Here is an 18854-nt window from a genome sequence, read left to right as displayed (position 1 = left end):
TCCAAGTAACCTACCATAAAGCAAGTAAATCTTGACGTAGGGGGTTGAAGAGTGTCCCCCAAAGAGATCTATACCTCCATGCCCTAACCATTGGAACCTAGGAATGTGACCTTAGCTGGAAAGGGTCCTTGCAGATAGAAAGCTGTATCTTGAGATGTGATCATCCTGGATTTGAGACCCAGTTAGAGAGGGGCGCCTGGGTGGCTACGTGGTTGAGCGTCTGTCTACCTTTGGTTCAGGTTGTCATCCCAGGGTCCTGGGATCGAGTCCCACGTCGGGCTCCCTGCAAGGAGCCCGCTTCTCCCCGTGCCTGTGTCTCTGCCTCTCTCTGTGTGTCCTTTGTGAATAAATAAAAATCTTTTTTTAAAATTTCAAAAAAAAAAAAAAAGGAGAGGGAAGCGGATTGGACTCACTCTGAGGGAGCGGGATGCGGGGGAGGGGAGGATGCGGTCACAAGTCAAGGGACACCTGGGGCCACCAGGAGGCGGGCCAGGCAAGGAAGGACCTTCCCCTAGAGACTACCAGAGGAGCGCAGCCCTGCTGACACCTTGATTTGGGGTTTCTTGCCTCCAGAACTGCGGAAGAACACATTTCTGCTGTTTAAAGTCACTGTATTTCTGGTAATTTGTTGCAGCAGCTGTAGGAACCCCGTGAACCTTAGAACCTAGCTCTTAACTCCATCCGTCACAGCCCTATGACTTTGAGCAAGCTGGTTGGGATCTGGTTCCCGGTCCACTCGCCGGGCAGACCAGATTTCCAGGGCACACATCCCGATATTTGCAAGCGATGCTCAGACGCTGCTCCCTGGCCTCGGGCTCCGCATCTCTGCAGGGGAGGCAAGCATCCCTGATCCATCCTCCCCTCTCAGGGCAGCTTTAGGACACACGAATAATACAGAGTAGAGGAGGAGGTTGAAACGTCTTCGCAGAGTTCACCGGACTCACCCCCAGCCCCCGCCGTACCGCGGGCCACACGCAACCCCCCGCCGACCTTGGGAACCATCACCACCCCCCGCCGACTGCCGCGCTGCACGGGCTTCCCCGGGCGCCGCCCAACAGCCCGCGCCTGCGCAGAAGGCAAGCGCTCAGGCCCGCCCCTTGGGGGTGTGGCTTCCTAGGGCCGCTCCGGTTAGGCCTCGCCTGCTTCCGGAGGGAGCGTGCTGACGTCCGGAGCACGTGATCTTGTTCCGGCTCGCCAAAGATGGCGGCCCCCAGGGCGGGAGCGTGAAAGTTGCTGGTGAAAGCCGCCGCCCGTCCGCGCTGGAATCGAAGCAGCAGCGACCGTGCGCCATGTCGCGACTGATCGTTAAAAACCTCCCGAATGGGGTGAGTGCAGAGCGCGGAATCTGGCATCGGGGCCGGCCAGGAGCTGGGGACTAGGAAAGAGATGGCTGGAGGGAATGGAGGGGCTTTGGCCCTTGGGAGGATTCCGGGCGCAGTCGAAACCCAGAAGGGGCAGGGTTCTCGGCAAATCCTTATTTGACGGTCGGGAGAGGGGGTAGTGGCCGCTCAAGGTTTCACAGCCCGCCCGGAAGTACCTGGCTCCCGTCGCGACAGCTCTTTGGGGGGCACCCGTGCCCCGCGTGTGCTGAATGGCCTCCTGCAGCGCCTCGCGTTTGGTCACCGTCTGTGGCCGTTGACTCGCCACGGGGTCGGACCCTGCACTCTGTTCCTCCACCGCTCGGGGCTGGGGCAGAGGCACATGGGGAGAATTAGGGGGCGCCCCTGCCTTTGGGTCCCCACGCCCGCCCTTAGGGCCCGTGGACATAGCTGAAGACAGCCGAGCGCGTGTGCAGGGCTGGAAGTCGTTCATCCGGGAGGCGGAGGCCGGTGCCCCAGTCATGCTTGTCTCTGTTTCCCGGGAGACCGGCACAGAACCAGGCACTGGGTAGGCATGCCGTCAGAACATGCCTGCTGGAGCGGGCGAGGCAGCAGCTGCACGCGTGTGGTGTCAGGCGCCTGGAGGCGGTGGGCCCCGGTGGTTCCTCCTTCCCGATTTCATCGTGGCCTCTGTTTGGATGGAGAGCTCCCACTCCGTTGGTGGGGCCAGTAAGCTCGCTCCCCAGATATAAAATGTACCCTTTGGATGGGATGAGAGACCTTCTGGACTCCTCAGGAGCGTCTCTCTTGAGGAGGAGTGACGACACGAAGCTGTTTCTGCCTTATCGTGGTTTTTAACTTTTCTCTCTTGTGGGAGACCTATGACGGGATCTTAAGAATTCAAACAGTACCCCCAAGAAGAGTGCAAGCAGTATGGTAGCGTATGAAATGAGAAGCGAAGTCTTCCCTCGTGCTAGCTCCGTGCTACCCCCAGTCTCTCTTCAGTGACCTGTTTTTAGGACTCCTCCTAGGTATCGCTCCAGGTCTAAGTAGTGTGCTTTCTCCTCGGTGTCTTGCTCTATTTACCCCAATGACTGCTGACCCTCCCCCATGAAAGGTGAGGAACCCGATCATCTATTCTTTCAGTCTATTATATTACTATTTTTAATTCTTCCATTATTTACCCCAAAGAGTAGACTTTCAGAATACATTATGATCCATCCGTCTGCTTTAGGCAGTGTCTCTTGATGCCTCACTTTGATGGATGAGGATTTTAGCATGGCTACCCTTTTCTTCCCCTTCACTTCCATCTCATTGGGCTTCCTCCCTCATAGGAATGACTCTCTTACCATTGTGTGTCTTGTCTGGTGAATGAAAGAATTAATTAAAAAAAAAAAAAAGACAGTAGTAGCAGCTAACATATGAGAGCCGACTATGTGCCAGGCGCTGTACCAGTTGCTTTCTGTAAAGTAACCCAAGTAATCCTCAGCAAAACCCTACAAAGTAGGTTCCGTTTTATTTATTTAAAGATTTTACTTATTTATTCATGAGAGACACACAGAGAGAGGCAGAGACACAGGCAGAGGGAGAGGCAGGCTCCACACAGGGAGCCCGACGTGGGACTGAGTCCCAAGACCCAGGATCACACCCTTGGCCGAAGGCAGCACCGGCCCGCTGAGCCACCTGGGCTTCCCCCAGTAGGTTCCATTTTAATGATGAAGAACCTGAGCAACAGCAAGGGAAAGTGACTTGCCTGAGGTCACACACAACTGGTAATTCATAGAGCAGGGATCCATTGAATTGAACAGTCTATGTCTAGAATTTGCATTTCCGACCCCTACACCCTACTGTCTCTCTTTTCATGATAGCATGCACTCTTTCTTAACTCTTTCCTTACTTATTTAGCAGTAAGTACTCATTATATTGCTGACATTGTAGACAGTGGGGGATAAGACTCAATCCCCATCTATATGGCATTTACAGTCTAGCAGAGGACACCAGATCACTATGATGTAAGGAGCAGGGATGGAAGCATGACCCAGTGCTGTGTGAGCACAGAGGGCTTGGTCACCTGACCCACCCAAGGAGTTCAGGAGAGGCTTCCTGGGGGAGTTGATTGAACTGAGAATGAAGAGAAGGTAGCCCGGGTCTGCTGGGAAGATTTCATATGGGGAGACAACTCATAAAGCCTCAGAGGTGAGAAGCAGGGAAGGTTGCAAGGCATTTGACAAAAGATAGTGCTGAAGGGGTCAGTCAAGATAGATCATGGAGAATCTCACACTTTACCTTAGCTGCTTATGCTTGAGCCTTTGGCATTAGGAAGTCACCAAGAGGTTCTTGACGGAGGAATAATGGGGTCAGATTTGAGTCTGGTGGCTCCCAAGTAATGGGGAAGATGAATTCGCTGCCTTTTATGTATCTGAGCTGAGTCACAGATCTTGATTCTGTAGACCTTGGGTAGATCATTTATCCTGTATGAGCTTCCTTTTCTCCTCTATAAAATGGGGATAATAATTCCAGACTCATAGGGAGATACAAAGTTTTAATGAGCAGAGTTTACTAAGAACATGCCTCAGAAAATGTGTTTTCCCTTCCTACTAGGCTGCCAAGGTCTGTAGTTTCTTGAATCTTAGACTTTATTTTAGCTACTTGTGGGGTTCTTGGTGTCCATACTGCTACCCACACACAGATCTCCCAGAAACTGTTTGGAAGACTCACCGAATTGAGGAATAAGGCTGAAGTGAGAATGGGGGGATGCCAGGGCCCAATTTCCATAATGTTGGGTCCCTTGATCGAATAATAATAATAACGTTAATAAATTAGTGTTCTAGTGCTACTGTAAGAAATTACCTCAAACTTAGTGGTTTGAACAATAAACTTTTATTATCTTACAGTTTAGGAGGGGAGAAATCCTAAAATGAAGGTGTTGGCAGGGCTGCCTTCGTTTTGGAGACCCTGGGGAGAATCTGTTTCCTTGCCTTTTTTCAGCTTCTCGATGCTGCCTGTGCTTCTTGATTTTTGGCCATATTCTGAATGGTCAAAGCCAACAGCGAGGCATCTTGCAGTCTCTTTCTTTCTCTGTCTTTTAAAGTTTTTATTTATTTATTTGTGGAGAGAACATGAATGAGGGTAGGGGCAGAGAGAGAGAGAGAGAAGCAGACTTGTTGCTGAGCAGGAAGCTGGACATGTGGCTCAATCCCAGGACCCTGAGATCGTGACCTGAGCCGAAGGCAGAGGCTTAACTGACAGCTCCCAGGTGCCCCCTTGCAGTCTCTTTCTGTCTTCAACATCACATTGCCTTTTCCAGTCCTGACTCTCCTGCCTCTCTTGCATAATGGGACATGGACATTGGATCCGCCAGGATGATCCAGGATAACTTCCCCATCTCTAAGATCCTTAACAAAATCACATTTGTGAAATCACTTTGGCCATGTACAGTCACATGCTCACAGGTCCCAGGGATTAGGACATGGACGTGTCTCTGGGTACTTCGTTATTCCCTCTACCACAGTGAGCAAACAAGTATAACTTACCACATTCGTTCATTTGTGCATTTATTCTGACATCATCAGGTATTGGCTCTGGAGCAGCCACGGTGCTGGCCTCCTTACATCATGGGTCTCTTTATCCTCTGAACAGCCCATACCATAGGATGACTTCATTGCAGCCATTGGTGAAGTAAGCCAGGCAGTGTCTGAGCCAGAGCTGGAGCCAGCCCCACTGCAGAGCACACTGTGCCCCAGCCTTGTCTGACTTTGCCTTCAGTGAATCTCAGGGCCCTGGGTCTCCTTCCTGCCCCCTTGGCTCTGATAACTCCTTGCTCCTCCCTCACTGCGCCCCTTCTATTGTAGATGAAGGAGGACCGTTTCAGGCAGCTGTTTGCCTCCTTTGGCACGTTGACAGACTGCAGCCTGAAGTTCACCAAAGATGGCAAGTTCCGTAAGTTTGGCTTCATTGGCTTCAAGTCTGAGGAAGAGGCCCTGTCGGCACTGAACCATTTCAACAGGAGTTTTATCGACACTTCCCGGATCACGGTGAGTCAGTCTTTGCCCACTGTGACAGGGAAGCACCAGGGACCTCTGGGGAACAAAGGAGGCCTGTGTCCTGGGTGAGGAGGTGTCAGGAGAGCTTCCTGGAGGAGGAAGTCCCATCCCTGTCGCTCATGTACATTTCTATTATTTTTTAATTTTTTTTCACTCATGTACATTTAATGACTTGGTAAAACATCCGTAACGCTTTGTTGAGAAGAGAAAACCAGATGTTAGACAAGTATGTATCACGTGATCCCATTCACACAGAACCACAGTTCTTAATTTATACGTGTGTGAAACACAGAAAGAGCCATGCAGAAGGATTTTTACCAAAACATTAATTTCTCTGTTTGGGTAATAGGAATTGGTGTAAAAACATTTTTTTTCCCCCACTTTCCTTTTACTTGTCTGTTGATTTGGGTTTTGTACTTTGGGCTCTTGTCATTGCTACAGAAACAGCAGAACTCTTTTGAAAGTCTAGAAAGGGGAGTGGCCAGAAGTGCAGCCCCTTTGTGGGGGAGGAGTGTTTTGAGGGAACGTGTCATCTCAGGCTTGACCTTGAGCACTTCCAGGCTTCTGAGTTGTCACCCACCTCTCATTGCCCTGGAGCAGTTCTCTGGGGCTAGCTGAGCTCCATGGGGGCCAGCTGAGCTCACTCCATGGTAATTACGGTGATTCCGGAAGCTGTTAGCTTAGCCTTGCCTCGTGCCAGACCCTGTGTCAGCCACCCTAGGGGCTAGATGGCTGAGAACTCCCACTCTAGGGCCAGCCTCCCCCCCCCCCCAACCCACCCAGCCGTCTCCACTTTGTTACCTTCTCCCAGGGTGACTGGCTGGGGCAAGTGACTTCACATTTCCCATCTGAGAAGTGGGGAGGTCTTGGCTGCTCCCTCCTTCTGTTTGGGAGGCTCCGTGTATTCCTGCTTGCCGAGGACTCCTGACTGCCTGGTGTGTGGAATTTGTTGCTAAGTGTAGTGACTGTAATGACTTTAGGGACTGGAGGCCAGTGGAGGCCAACAATTGGACAGTTAGGGTTTGAGCTGCGCAGGCTCACCTATACACGGATTTTTTTGTAAATACATTTTCTCTTATGTTTTCCTTAACGTTCTTTTTTCTAGCTTGTTGTAACAATATAGTACATAACACATATGACACACAAAATACAAGTTAATCGATTATTATTGGTAGGGCTTCCGGTCAACAGTAGACTTCTAGTAGTTAGGTTTTTGGGGGAGTTGAAAGTTATGTACAGATTTTTAATTCCACAGGGAAGGGGTCAGTGCCCCTAACCCCATGTTGTTCAAGGGTCAATTATAATTTGCTTTAACTGACTCAACTAGTAAATGACAGCTGCCTTTTTCAAAAGCCCAACTCTGAGGTGCTGAAGGGTAGCACCTGTGCTGGGCTGGTGGCAAGTGTCCTCATCACTCTCTCTCTCCTGTGCAGGTGGAGTTCTGTAAGTCATTTGGGGACCCAACAAAGCCCCGAGCCTGGAGCAAACATGCTCAGAAAACAAAACAGTCTAAGAATCCTTCAAAAGACAAAGATTTTGTCCCCACAGAACCTAAGAAAGTACGTACATGGTTACTCCCACTTGCATCCCCCAGGTCAGCAAGGCAGTCACCCCTGTGGGGGGAGGGGGGAAGGCAGGGCAGTGGGAACGGGAAGGACCAGAGACTCCCTCGCAGATAGTTCCTCAAAGATACAGATACAATGAAACGCTGGGACACCTGCACCCCGATGTTTCTAGCAGCAATGTCCACGATAGCCAAACTGTGGAAGGAGCCTCGGTGTCCAACGAAAGATGAATGGATAAAGAAGATGTGGTTTATGTATACAATGGAATATTACTCAGCTATTAGAAATGACAAATACCCACCATTTGCTTCAACGTGGATGGAACTGGAGGGTATTATGCTGAGTGAAATAAGTCAGTTGGAGAAGGACAAACATTATATGGTCTCATTCATTTGGGGAATATAAATAATAGTGAAAGGGAATAGAAAGGAAGGGAGAAGAAATGGGTAGGAAATATCAGAAAGGGAGACAGAACATGAAGACTCCTAACTCTGGGAAATGAACTAGGGGTGGTGGAAGGGGAGGAGGGCAGGGGGTGGGGGTGAATTGGTGACGGGCACTGAAGGGGGCACTTGACAGGATGAGCACTGGGTGTTATTCTGTATGTTGGCAAATTGAACACCAATAAAAAATAAATTTATTATTAAAAAAAAAAAAAAGATAGTTCCTCAAGATGGCCCCTCCTCAGACAATGTCTTCTGTCCCCCCTCATTGTTCGTCTGTAATCCTCCTTGTCTGTGCCTTCTATTTGCAGGATGACAAGACAAAAAAGGTAGCAAGTGAGCTGGAGAAGGTGAGCGAGTGTGTCCTGTGGACCCAGAGGGGAGGTACCCAGGATGGCACTGGGAGGGCTGTGGCAGGCTCAGATGGAGGGAGGCAGCCTGGCAAGCAGAGACATGCCTCTCGTCTTCCCTTAACACATCTCTGGGGCTTTTTAGTCTATTTATGTGATGACGAGTGTACCCAGCTGATCCCAGGGGTCCTCCAGAGGCTGGCAGGAGAAAGGAGCTTGGGGTAGGGGTAGTTAGAGCAGATGTCCTCGCTGAGCCTTCTCTGCCTGGTCTCCCTTCTCCCCACGTCCCTGGTGCCACCAGCTGAAGGAAGACACTGAGTTCCAGGAGTTCCTGTCAGCACACCAGAAGCGGACACAGACAGCCACTTGGGCGAATGATGCCCTGGACATCGAGCCCTTGAAAGGGAAGAGCAAGCCTCCTGCCAGTGACTACCTGAACTTTGACTCTGACTCAGGACAGGAGAGTGACGAGGAGGGAGCTGGGGAGGACCCAGAAGGTGAGGGCATCCATGTGCACCCTGTCTGCCTGAGTATGTGCCCCTGTGTGTGTCCTGGCTTGTGGATGTGACCTTGGGCCCTTTGGTGACAGACCCAGGAAATGACGTGAGACACTGTCCTCTGTGGGGGCAATTATTCAACCCAAGATATGCCCTGACCTATCCTGGTTCCAGTCAGTCAGATATTTATTGAGCTCCTGAATGCCAGGTACTACTTTGGGCATTGAGGATAGAGCACAGTGAGCAAAAGACAAAAGAATCCTGCTCTGCATGGAGCTGTCATTCTACTTGGGGGAGAGAATACAAAATTAAGTCCACTATTTAGGATGATATTTAAAGATGAGCGCCATGGAGAGAAAGCAAGAAAGGGGGTAGGAGGGCTCCTGGGGAAGGCCCCTGAGGTGGGGAGGGAGGGGCCTCTGTCCTGGAAGGGGCTCACAGCATAGTGTGGGAGCAGAGAGAACCTGAGCAGTTGCAGTCCAGAGTAGGAACTGCTCTGGTTGTGGGTCACTCGTAATTTTGCTTGAAGGTGAGAGAAGGGATTTAATGTGAATTTTATGCCTGGTTAAGTTTTTGTGCAAAACTGGGGTCCAGAGGGCTCACTGGGAGTTGGTGGGGTACAGCAGGGGAGAGGCAGGAAGGGGGGGATTGCAGGCCAAGGGGAGAACATGGCCAGGACACACAGGAAAGGGCAGTGCAGGTGTCTGAGGGGGCCCTGCATGGTTTGGGGTGGCTGGAGAGGAGGCGCTGGAGATGGGGGAGAAGCCAGTCAGCTCACACATGCCTGGTGAGCATGGGTGTCCTGCAAGCGTCTGCAAACCACTGGAAAGTTTTAGGCAAGGAGTGACAATCCTGTCTGTGCTCTCAGAATAATCACATAGGCTGCAGTGGAAAGAGCAGATTGAGGAGGGCAAGTCTGGTGCAGGGCACTAGTGAGGAGCTACGGAGCTCTCTGGACTCATGTGAAATATCAGAACTCCCAACAGTTTCACCCTGATTAACGTTACATATCAGCAGACCCACGGGGGGTGTTCGGTGCGTCATGCCACTCGCGGTGGCTCCGCCATGCTCTCTGCCTTCCAGGCCTCTGCCCTCCCCTGACTGTCACTGACCCCGGCCTCCCTTTTTTGCAGACGACGATGGCCACAAACCCAGGGCAGCCGTGCAGAAGGAGCTGTCCGACATGGATTACCTAAAATCCAAGATGGTGAAGTCTGAGTCGCTGTCATCTTTGGAAGAGGAGGAGAGTGAAGACGAAGCTGTGAGCTGCGGGGAAGAGAGTGGGGCCGAGGAGGAGGCCCCTGGCGCTGCACCCACCCAGCAGGACAGAGGGAAGCCAGTGGCCGGCCCGGAGCAGGGTGCCCCATCTGAGAATGAGATACCAGGGGCAGCCCGAGCCGAGGTGTGTGTGGTGGAATGCACAGTGGCTCTTGGGAGGTGGTGGGAGGAGGGGGGACAGCTGTCCTCATCCTCACTCACCTTTCCTGAAGGCAGCTCAGCAGCCCAGCGACCTGCCTTCAGCTCTCAGCCCTGCCCTGTGCTTGCTGTGTGACATCAGGCAAGCACTTCTCCCCTCTGAGTTTATTTTCTATGTGGACTTGGACAAGCCACCTCCCTTCTGGAGCTGTGGGGTGTTAATGAGCTGCACAAGGGACCTGGGTGTAGGATGCTTTGTGCTTAGTAGCAGGGTAGGCAGGTGTGAGCCACAGTTGACCATAGTAGATGGAATGAATTGAGTACTTAACTATCTGCTGGGCTGTCATTTGTTATTAAATCTTATGACAGCTTTCTGGGGAGTGGGGGATTCTTGTCCCATTTTATAGGGAAGGAAACAGGCCTAGCAAAGGAAAGTGTGCCCAAGGTCACAGCTGGGAAGTATTGGGGTCAGGACTCAGACCAGGCCTGCTGGGCTCTGAAGTCTACATTACAGACGTGGGTGCTGCCTTTGGCGACAGCTATCTTTTCTCTGCTAGGGCGTCCTCTCCCCTCAGACACGGGGCAGGTCATGTTTGGGTCCCCATCCCCTCACGTCCCTCTTCTCCACCTGGCCCTCTTCAAGGCTCCAGACATCACTGCTCTCTTTTCTTTCCTTGGCACCCTCCCTCCTTGATTTTCGGCCCCTTCTCTTTGCCACAACCTGTCCTTATCTCCTAAAAATGTGTATTTCAGAGAGGTAGTCGAGTATATGGCAAAGTCAGAGAGCTATGGGTTCAAAATCCCGGCTCCAACACAGAGTAGCCATGGGGCCAGGGTGAGGTGCTTTGCCTCATGCTGCTGATCCTCATCTAGGATGATGGCACGGCAATGGCCTCTGTGTCCGGTTTCCAAAACCCCTGTGCCTAACCATATGCTGGCATTCAAAATTTCAGAGTTTGGGAAGATACCTCAATGCCTCGTGCAGTGTATGTAGCACCCTCAGCGGGGTCTCGGGCAGCACCCCATGATCAAGCACATGTCTGTTTCCACAGCAAAACCAGAAACAACCACTTGTGCTACAAGGGGTAAAGGTAGATGTTGGTTGTCTCACATCAACTCAGCAGATTTTGCTGGTCAAGGACTTGAAGTCAGGGCAAGTTTTGTTGCCGAAGGAATTATAGAAAATTTAGATTTTTTTCAGAGCTATTTGGATTTCAGAATTATAAAGACAATCCTGAACCCATACCTCTCTAAGGTGGTTGTGAAGATTTAATAGGCTAGGAGCATTTAGAAAGTGCTTTGGACGAGTGTCTGACACAGAGTTAAGGCCTAAATCAATGGTAGCAAGTATCACGATACCTCAAAGCTCCATCCGATACACCCTGCCCCTCATAGCCTGAAGCCCCCGTTAACACACTCTTACCTCCACCTCCAGCCATTGCACATCCTTGGCAGGCATAATGCTCGTGAGCATTCCCTGGTTCACGCTGGCAGCAGGTGCCTCACTGAGATATCTGGCTCTGCCTCCTGCATCTGTACCAAGGAACTCACTGTGGCCATTTCTGTTCTTCACCATCATTCAGGCAGACAAACTGGCAAACCAAAAGGAACCTACCACCCCCTACACTGTGAAGCTGCGTGGTGCCCCATTCAATGTCACAGAGGTACGTACCAACAGTGCAAGAAGGGCAAGGAGATCCTGGGAGAATAGGAGGCTCCGCCGCATGGGGGTGGGGTGGGGTTTTAGGATTATTGAGGACTTGAACTAGAAGGGATTGGAGTCAAAAAGGTGAAGATCTCAGGTGTTGTCAGGGTCAAGAAACAGGTGGCTCTACAGAGACTGAGGAAGACTGGTGTCCTATACATGAGGAGCAGAAGATGCTCTCTGGACAATTTCTAGGGGTGCTGGGGTGCTCAGTTGGTTAAGCATCCCAACTCCTTATCAGCTCAGGCCATGATTTGAGTCCTGAGATCAAGCCCCACATCGGCTCTGTGCTCAGTGTGGAATCTGCTTGGAACTTTCTCCTTCTTTCGCTGCTCTTCTGACCCCCCCATGTTCTCTCCATCACAAAACTAAATATATCTTTAAAAAACATTTCTTTTTTAAACATGAGCTGGTAAACACTTAGGGCTTTGTGATCAATATAGTCTCTGTTGCGACTACTCAACGCTGATGTTGTACCATTGAGGCAGCCCTAAAAGATAGGTAGACCAATAGGCATGGTTGTGTGCCAATAAATTATTGACAAAAACAGGCCATGGGCCACATTTGGCCTGCATATTGTAGTTTGCTGACTCTGGGTTTATACAGCAGAGAACTTTTTAATTTACTTCCTTGTGAAAGTAATAACAAGTTCAGCCTAGAAAATTTTTTAACAGCTAAATAAAGAGAAGTGAAATTACCTATAACTAAGATGACCATATAAAATGTCTTCCAGCTGAGTTGAGAGTGAGAGGAGTGCTAACCAGATAGGATGCCAGAATGTAGGTCTACTTCCTGCAAGTGTAATCCCTATAGCCTACTTCCTACAAGTGTACTTCCTATAAGCCTACTTCCTACAGGCAAAATCCCTTACAGGCATACTTCCTGCAGGTTTAATTACTGTCCCAAGCAAAGTGGAGAAAATCCTCCCGCCAATCCACACACACCCCTATATCCCACTAAGTGACAACCAATAATAAATTCTGAGTATATCTTCCTAGACATTTTTTTCTTTGTATATAAACACTAACTTTTGTTTTCTAGTTTTAAAAATCATTCCTGTAGGAACTCTTTTGAACCTTTTTTCTCCTCTATTATAACAATATGTTAAAAATATCTTTGAATGTTGAATTTTAAGCTACAACATCTCTGTTCATGTTGTGTGTTATTTCTTGCTCTGAGCACATTGTAATATATACTCATCGGGTCCTATAAGGTGGAGCATAAGGGTTGTTTCCAATTTTCTGTTAATAATAACGTTAATAATGATTAATAATTCTGCTAACAGTAATGCAGTCAGCATTCCTTGAGACGAGGTGAGAAGATTTTTATTTTTTATTTATTTGTTTTTTTCTGTGAAGGTCAGTGCAGATTTTAGGCTTTGGGGACCATTTGGGGTCAGGAGCACGTTTCTTCGTTTCTTCTTTTTTTAAATACCCTTCAAAAATGTAGAAACCATTCTTAGCTCACAGGGTCATACAAAAGCAGGCTATGGGCAGTATTTGACCTGCGGGCCACAGTTTGCCAACCCTTGCTCCAAGTAAATACTTGATGCAAGGGCACACACAAACATTCTCAAGGCTTTGATACAGAGTGTCAGTTGCCCCCTGGAAGCATTGCTAATTTATACTCCCTTCAGCAGAGTATGAAAGTGCCCACTTCTGCGGATCCTGAGTATTCATCTTTTGCAATATGACAGGTGTAAATGGTGTCTCATTTTAATTTATATTTTAAATTATTGGTGGCATCGATCATTCTTTCACATTTGTAAATCACATGTACATCTCTGTTTAAAGTGCCTGGCCAGGGACACCCGGGTGACTCAGCAGTTGAGTGTCTGTCTTTGACTCTGAGTGTGATCCCGGGGACCAGGATCAAGTCACGCATGGGGCTCCTGTGGGGAGCCTGCTTCTCCCTCTGCCTATGTCTCTGCCTCTGTCTCTGTGTCTTTCATGAATAAATAAATAAAATCTTAAAAAAAAAAAAAAAAAAAGGTACCTAGCCATATCTTTGTCCTTTTTTCCCTCTTGAAGTGTTCATCTTTTTTGATAGTCTGTATATTTACTAATGTTTAAAAATTAAGCTAATCAGTTAATCCACATAGGCAGCATTTGGGTCACACCAGACTATCCAGTTAGCTGGTAAATTAGAGTCCTTCTGGAAAAAAAGAAATTCATCTAGCCACACTCTTCTGTATGTTGCATCTTCTACTTGATGGTACATCCTGGGGATCTTCCAAATTAGGACATTCTTTTTCATGATACATTATATTCTACTGTTTCAATGTGCTACACTTTAGTTTCAATACCAAACATGCAGAAAATCATGCTTTGTTTTTTTAGAGGTTTTATTTATTTATTTGAGAGAGAGCAAGAGCACTAGCAGAGGAAGGGGCAGAGGGAGAAGCAGGCTCCCCACAGAGTTGTGAGCCTGACGTGGAGCTCGATCCCAGGACCCTGAGATTATGACCTGAGCCGAAGGCACTTAACCAACTGAGCTACCCAGGTGCCCTGAAAATCATGCTTTAATTTAAAAAAAAATAAGTAGATACTAGGTGGCTTTTGCAAAATTAATTCATAAAAAAATAGTGACTTTTTCTCTCTCCGTGAACAAAAACAAAATGAAATAGAAGAAAAAGTTTGTATATAAACCAGAAAGAAAACCTACCTTTAGATAGTTTGATATTACATGTGTGTGTGTCTGTGTGTGTAGGGAGGCTTTATAGATACTCTAATAAAAATTTTATAGGTTCTATATAAAGAAAACTTTAAACAGCAGTGAGGAATTTAAAAGAATACTTACATAAAGGGAAAGCTGTACATTTTGAGAATGTAAAGATGGTAATTCTCTAATTATGGATAAATGAGTAAGTTCAGTTATAGTTCATTAGGATGGGGGCATGTCCTAGAGCATTGTGGAATATCGTGCAAGAAATAGAGCCTTTCCCTGCAAGATACTACAGCAATTAATATAGTCTGGTTCAGGCAAAGTCGTGGACAGGTTGATGGGGTAGAATAGAATCCAGATATAAACTATTTCTTATTAGCATTTACATGAGGATTATGGGGAATGTTTCATATCAATGAGGAGAGAGATTTTTTTTTTCTTTAGTAATGGGACAACCTGTTAACCTTTTTGAAGAAAGAAAGAAAAAAAAAAGATGGCTCTCTGCCTTACTCCTTATAGCAAGATAAACTTCAGATGTATCAAAAGCTTTAAAAAATGAGACTATAAAAGTTATAGGAGAAAAGCATTGGTGAATTTACTTATAATATTAGACTGAAACAGGGCTCCCTGAGCCGTTTGCAGAACTTGGCCATAAGGAAAAAAATGGACTGATTGATGACACAACAGTTATAACTTCTTTTTTTTTTTTTTTTTTTTAACAGTTATAACTTCTATAAGACAGCAAGTGTCATAAAGTTGAAAGACCACAGACATTTGTAACCAAACAGCAGGCAAAATCTGGTTTCTTTACAAATAGATCGATCGATATTGGGACCTGTGACCTGACAGGAAAAGGGACCACAGGTTGGAGGTCTTCTAAGGAAGACAATTCGTATGGCCAGTATAACTGCTTGAGTTCACTCATAGTTAAAGGTCAAAACTGGAAAATTACATTTTGCAAAAATTTCAAAAGCTCAGTAATACTTTCATGCGCTCTTGGCAGAAGTGTGCAGTGCAGCTTTTTGGAGGGCAATTTGGAAGCATCAGTCAAAATTTAGAATTTCCATACGTTTGACCTAGCAATTCTAATGCGAGAAATTTGTTCTATAAGTGAATGAACCAAATACGCCAAGATTTCAGTACAAGAATATTCACTGCTCTTGTGTTACTGTTGTATTTGTGACTTAATCTTTCAATTTGTGTCATGTCACTTATAAACACAAAAAGCAGTAAACAGCCTTTATACTTTATCACTAGAGAAGTGGCTAAGTTGGTGGGTCTCAGCTGGGGATGGTTGGCCCCCTCTAGAGAAAACTTGGCAATATCTGGAGGGGTTTTTGATGGTTGCAGCTGAGGAGGGATGCTCCTGGCATCCAGGGGTGGAAAGTAGAGATGTTGCCAAATACCCTACAATGCACAGGACAGCCCCTTACCACAGAGTGATCAGGCCCAAAATTTCCATAGTGCCCAGATTAGAAAACTCAAGGTTAACTCAGGTTTAGTTATCTTGAGTTAACTAAAGTGTGGCACATTGGAACAGTACAATATAATGTGCCATGAAAAAGAATATTCTGATACGGAAGATCCTCAGGATGTTCCATCATACATACAATGTACAGAAGACTGTATGGATAGATGAATTTCTTTCTGGAAGAAGATGCACCTTACATCGTATGCTGGATTTCTCAGTAGGCACATAAAAATGAGGAAAATATTTTTTTGGGAGAATTTGATAATTTGACATTTTAAAAAAATGGAGGTAGGAACAGGAAAAATTCACAGCTTTATTGGACTTCTTCCATTCGTTGTGTAGTGCTTGGATTTTTATGGTTCCCTGGATAGTCTAAGCTTTCCCAAAGGACTTACACCAGTACACAGATGAAAAGGGGCCTCCTACTTTCATTTTTTTTTTTTCCTACTTTCATTTTTAATAAAAAGCTAACAAGAGTGAGCTGGGTGTTGGAATTAGGAATTTTGTTTTATTTGGCATTTGCTAACATTGTATATATCTGTGTGTTTCTGCATATATAAAAACATGTGTTTAATCACCTTCATGTCCAAAATAGAAGAGTTCAGAAAATCTGAGACCGTCTACAACAGCACTTTTTTTTTTAATTTCATATATTTTTTATTTAAATTCAATTAGCCAACATAGTACATCGTTAGTTTCAGATGTACTTTTTTTTTTTAGTATGGATTTTTTTTAATTATTTTTTTTTAGTATGGATTTTTTTTAAATTATTTTTTTAATTATTTTTTTTATTGGAGTTCAATTTGCCAACATATAGCATAACACCCAGGGCTCATCCCATCAAGGGCCCCCCTCACTGCCCGTCACCCAGTCACCCCCACCCCCCGCCCACCTCCCTTTTTACCACTCCTAGTTTGTTTCCCAGAGTTAGGAGTCTCTCATGTTCTACAACAGCACTTTTGATTGCTGTGTCTCACCTTCATGAAGTAACATGGACAAACATTCATGCATTCATGAGAAATGGCAAAAGCAGTTAACCCCAAATATATAAAAAGGTCCTTAGGAAAAAGAGATCAGAACAATGCCTGAAAATGCCAATTGGAACATTACTATTTTATATATAGATCTGTATTTTTCACTCCTCCAACTTTTAGTTCCAAACTCATCTAAGGTAGTTTTATTTCATGTTGAAGAAAAGATTTGTGTTTAGCAGTGAGAGAGAAGCTGAAGGGTGAAACGCTGTGGAGGCCTTTCTGAATTCAGAAATTCGGCCCCTATCTCTTTGTTAGGTTGCACTTATATTAGTGAGTTGATAAAAGAGGGAAACTTCTCTTCTTGTAGAAGAACGTTCTAGAATTCCTGGCACCTCTGCGACCAGTGGCCATTCGGATAGTGAGAAATGCTCACGGAAACAAAACAGGTAAGGCCTGGGCTATTTCGGGTGGGTGTGTGGAGGCAGAGAGCAAGGATGGAAGGTTGGGCAGCTGCCTCAGGGGGGATGTTTTCAGGGCCAGTGTCATATTGGTTTTGTGTCCCCTGTTTTGTGAACCCCTGTGGAGGGGTTCAAGCACTTGGGACAAGTGTCTGCCTCTGACAGTCTCGTATGTAGCTTTCTGCTGCTCCTCTCCTCTACCCCCCCACCCCCACCCTCAGCCTATGCTCATGCTAGTGGATTCACCAGTTCTGTTTAAACACATGTCCCTCGGCTTGGGGCTGGCTGGGCCAAGTCTGTGGTCAGCTCTCCCAACGGGCGCACTCTGAAATGCTGCACATGGGTGGTATTGCCTCTGCTGCCCTCTCGCCCGCCTTTCCCAGTCTGATGGCCAGCCTACTTCCTAGGCTTTGGAGGGGTGGGGACCATGCTGGAAGGGAGGGTCTGAGCTTGGAGCGCTGGAATCCTACCTGTGCCTACTTGCTGGCCAGGTGGGGAGGCTGCAGGACATGGAGCAGCAGAACTGGTGCCCCTCTGAGAACTGCACCAAGGACCTCTGGCTGGGGGAGGCCAGGCAGCACTGGGCATGTAGGGTGTCCTTGGCAAGAAGATTCCTACATGGGCAGAGGGGTTGTGAACTGTGGGAGCTGACATCTGGGGAAGAAAGGGTGCCTACTTTAGGGGTGGTCTGGTCACTTTTGAGCATCTGCGTTTCCTTCCCAACTCTCTGAGCCTGAAGCCCAGTTTACCAGGCAGCTCCATTCAGCCAGTCTGTGTGTTCTTGCATACTTACCTGAGTGCAGTAAAGGAAGGGCTCTGCATCATTCCAGCGTAGCCACTTACCGGCCCTGTGACCTTGGATGAGGGACTTGGCCTCTGTTTCTCATCTGTGCTTGGGGCAGTGCTATCTTGTTACATTGTGAGGATTCAGTGAGTTAATACACAGCATTTAAAGAATGCTGAATGCCTACTGCATACTCTCTGAAAGCTACTATTGGTGGTGGTGGTGGTAGAGGTGGTATCCCCGGTTTCCTGGTACTTTGGAGACCACAAGGTAAGCAGGGATCGGCCAAAGGGAGCAGGAAGGAGCATATTGGAGCTGTCAGGGCTAAGAAAAAAACCATATTAGAGGCTCGGGAGCTGGAGGGAGCTTGGCATGGGAACAGAATGTTTCTGAGGAGCAACAGAATGTCCCCTTGGAAGAGCCTAGACCTTACTAATGATCACGGACTTCAGTGTGGATATAGGAGCCCCACAGGGGTGGGGAGGCACAGTTGGATATAGAACAGTCCCCTGGCTGGTGGGGCCCATGAGGGGCAGGTGGTCTGGGTTGGACTTTTGCAGCCATCCAGGGAAGGATCGATGGTGGGCTGGACTGGAGTGTGGCAGACAGGGAAGAGGATAGAGAATGTTTATGGAGATAGATGAGGTACTTACCTTTGGGAACAGAGAGGAAGGAGGAATCCTAGGAGGGAATGAATAGCCTTATGATAGAGCCCTGGACCCGTGGGCTTTGGACCAGGTACAGCACTGCCACCTCTTAGCCATGATGCTCTGCTGCCTCACGGGGTCGAGGGCCTGTGAGTTGAAGAATGTGAGGCCTCCTGTGCTCTAGGAAACAGTCCCATATACTTGTCTGTGTGTACACCGGGGCCATCGACAGAATCATTGTTGAGATAGCCACTCAGGTGCTGAGCTGGTCACAGTACTTTAGCCTCGGCAGGTCTCCTCCAGAGAAGGCCATGGAGGGGAGGAGGTGGTTCAGGTGGGGTGAAGGTGAGGCTGGAAGGGAGCTGATGGCCTCCTGTGTTCCTGACTCCTACGATCTGACACCTTCATCTGAAAAACCAGACTTTGGGGTCCCAACACTCCCTGTAAAAAGTGTGGCTGGGGGGCGGGGGGATCAGGGAGAGTCCACCTGTATTTTGGAGACTTGGCAAAAATAGGGG

At 47.7% G+C, this 18854-nt stretch overlaps 1 protein-coding gene across 1 annotated transcript in view; it reads left to right on the top strand.

The window, feature by feature from the left end:
- The first annotated feature begins 1126 nt into the window (after positions 1-1126).
- The window catches only part of RBM19 (RNA binding motif protein 19), a 126739-nt gene continuing 109011 nt past the window's right edge, over positions 1127-18854 (top strand). Inside the window, exons 1-8 of the mRNA XM_025474069.3 lie at positions 1127-1325; positions 5171-5353; positions 6796-6921; positions 7682-7720; positions 8022-8217; positions 9351-9619; positions 11217-11297; positions 16815-16893. Of these exons, the coding sequence (XP_025329854.1) occupies positions 1290-1325; positions 5171-5353; positions 6796-6921; positions 7682-7720; positions 8022-8217; positions 9351-9619; positions 11217-11297; positions 16815-16893 (1009 nt within the window). The 5' untranslated portion in view covers positions 1127-1289. The remainder of the gene's footprint in view (positions 1326-5170; positions 5354-6795; positions 6922-7681; positions 7721-8021; positions 8218-9350; positions 9620-11216; positions 11298-16814; positions 16894-18854) is intronic.

This window comes from Canis lupus, chromosome 26 (assembly GCF_003254725.2).
Source record: "Canis lupus dingo isolate Sandy chromosome 26, ASM325472v2, whole genome shotgun sequence".
Classification (NCBI taxonomy): domain Eukaryota; kingdom Metazoa; phylum Chordata; class Mammalia; order Carnivora; family Canidae; genus Canis; species Canis lupus.
This window is presented reverse-complemented; position numbering and strand designations above follow the sequence as displayed.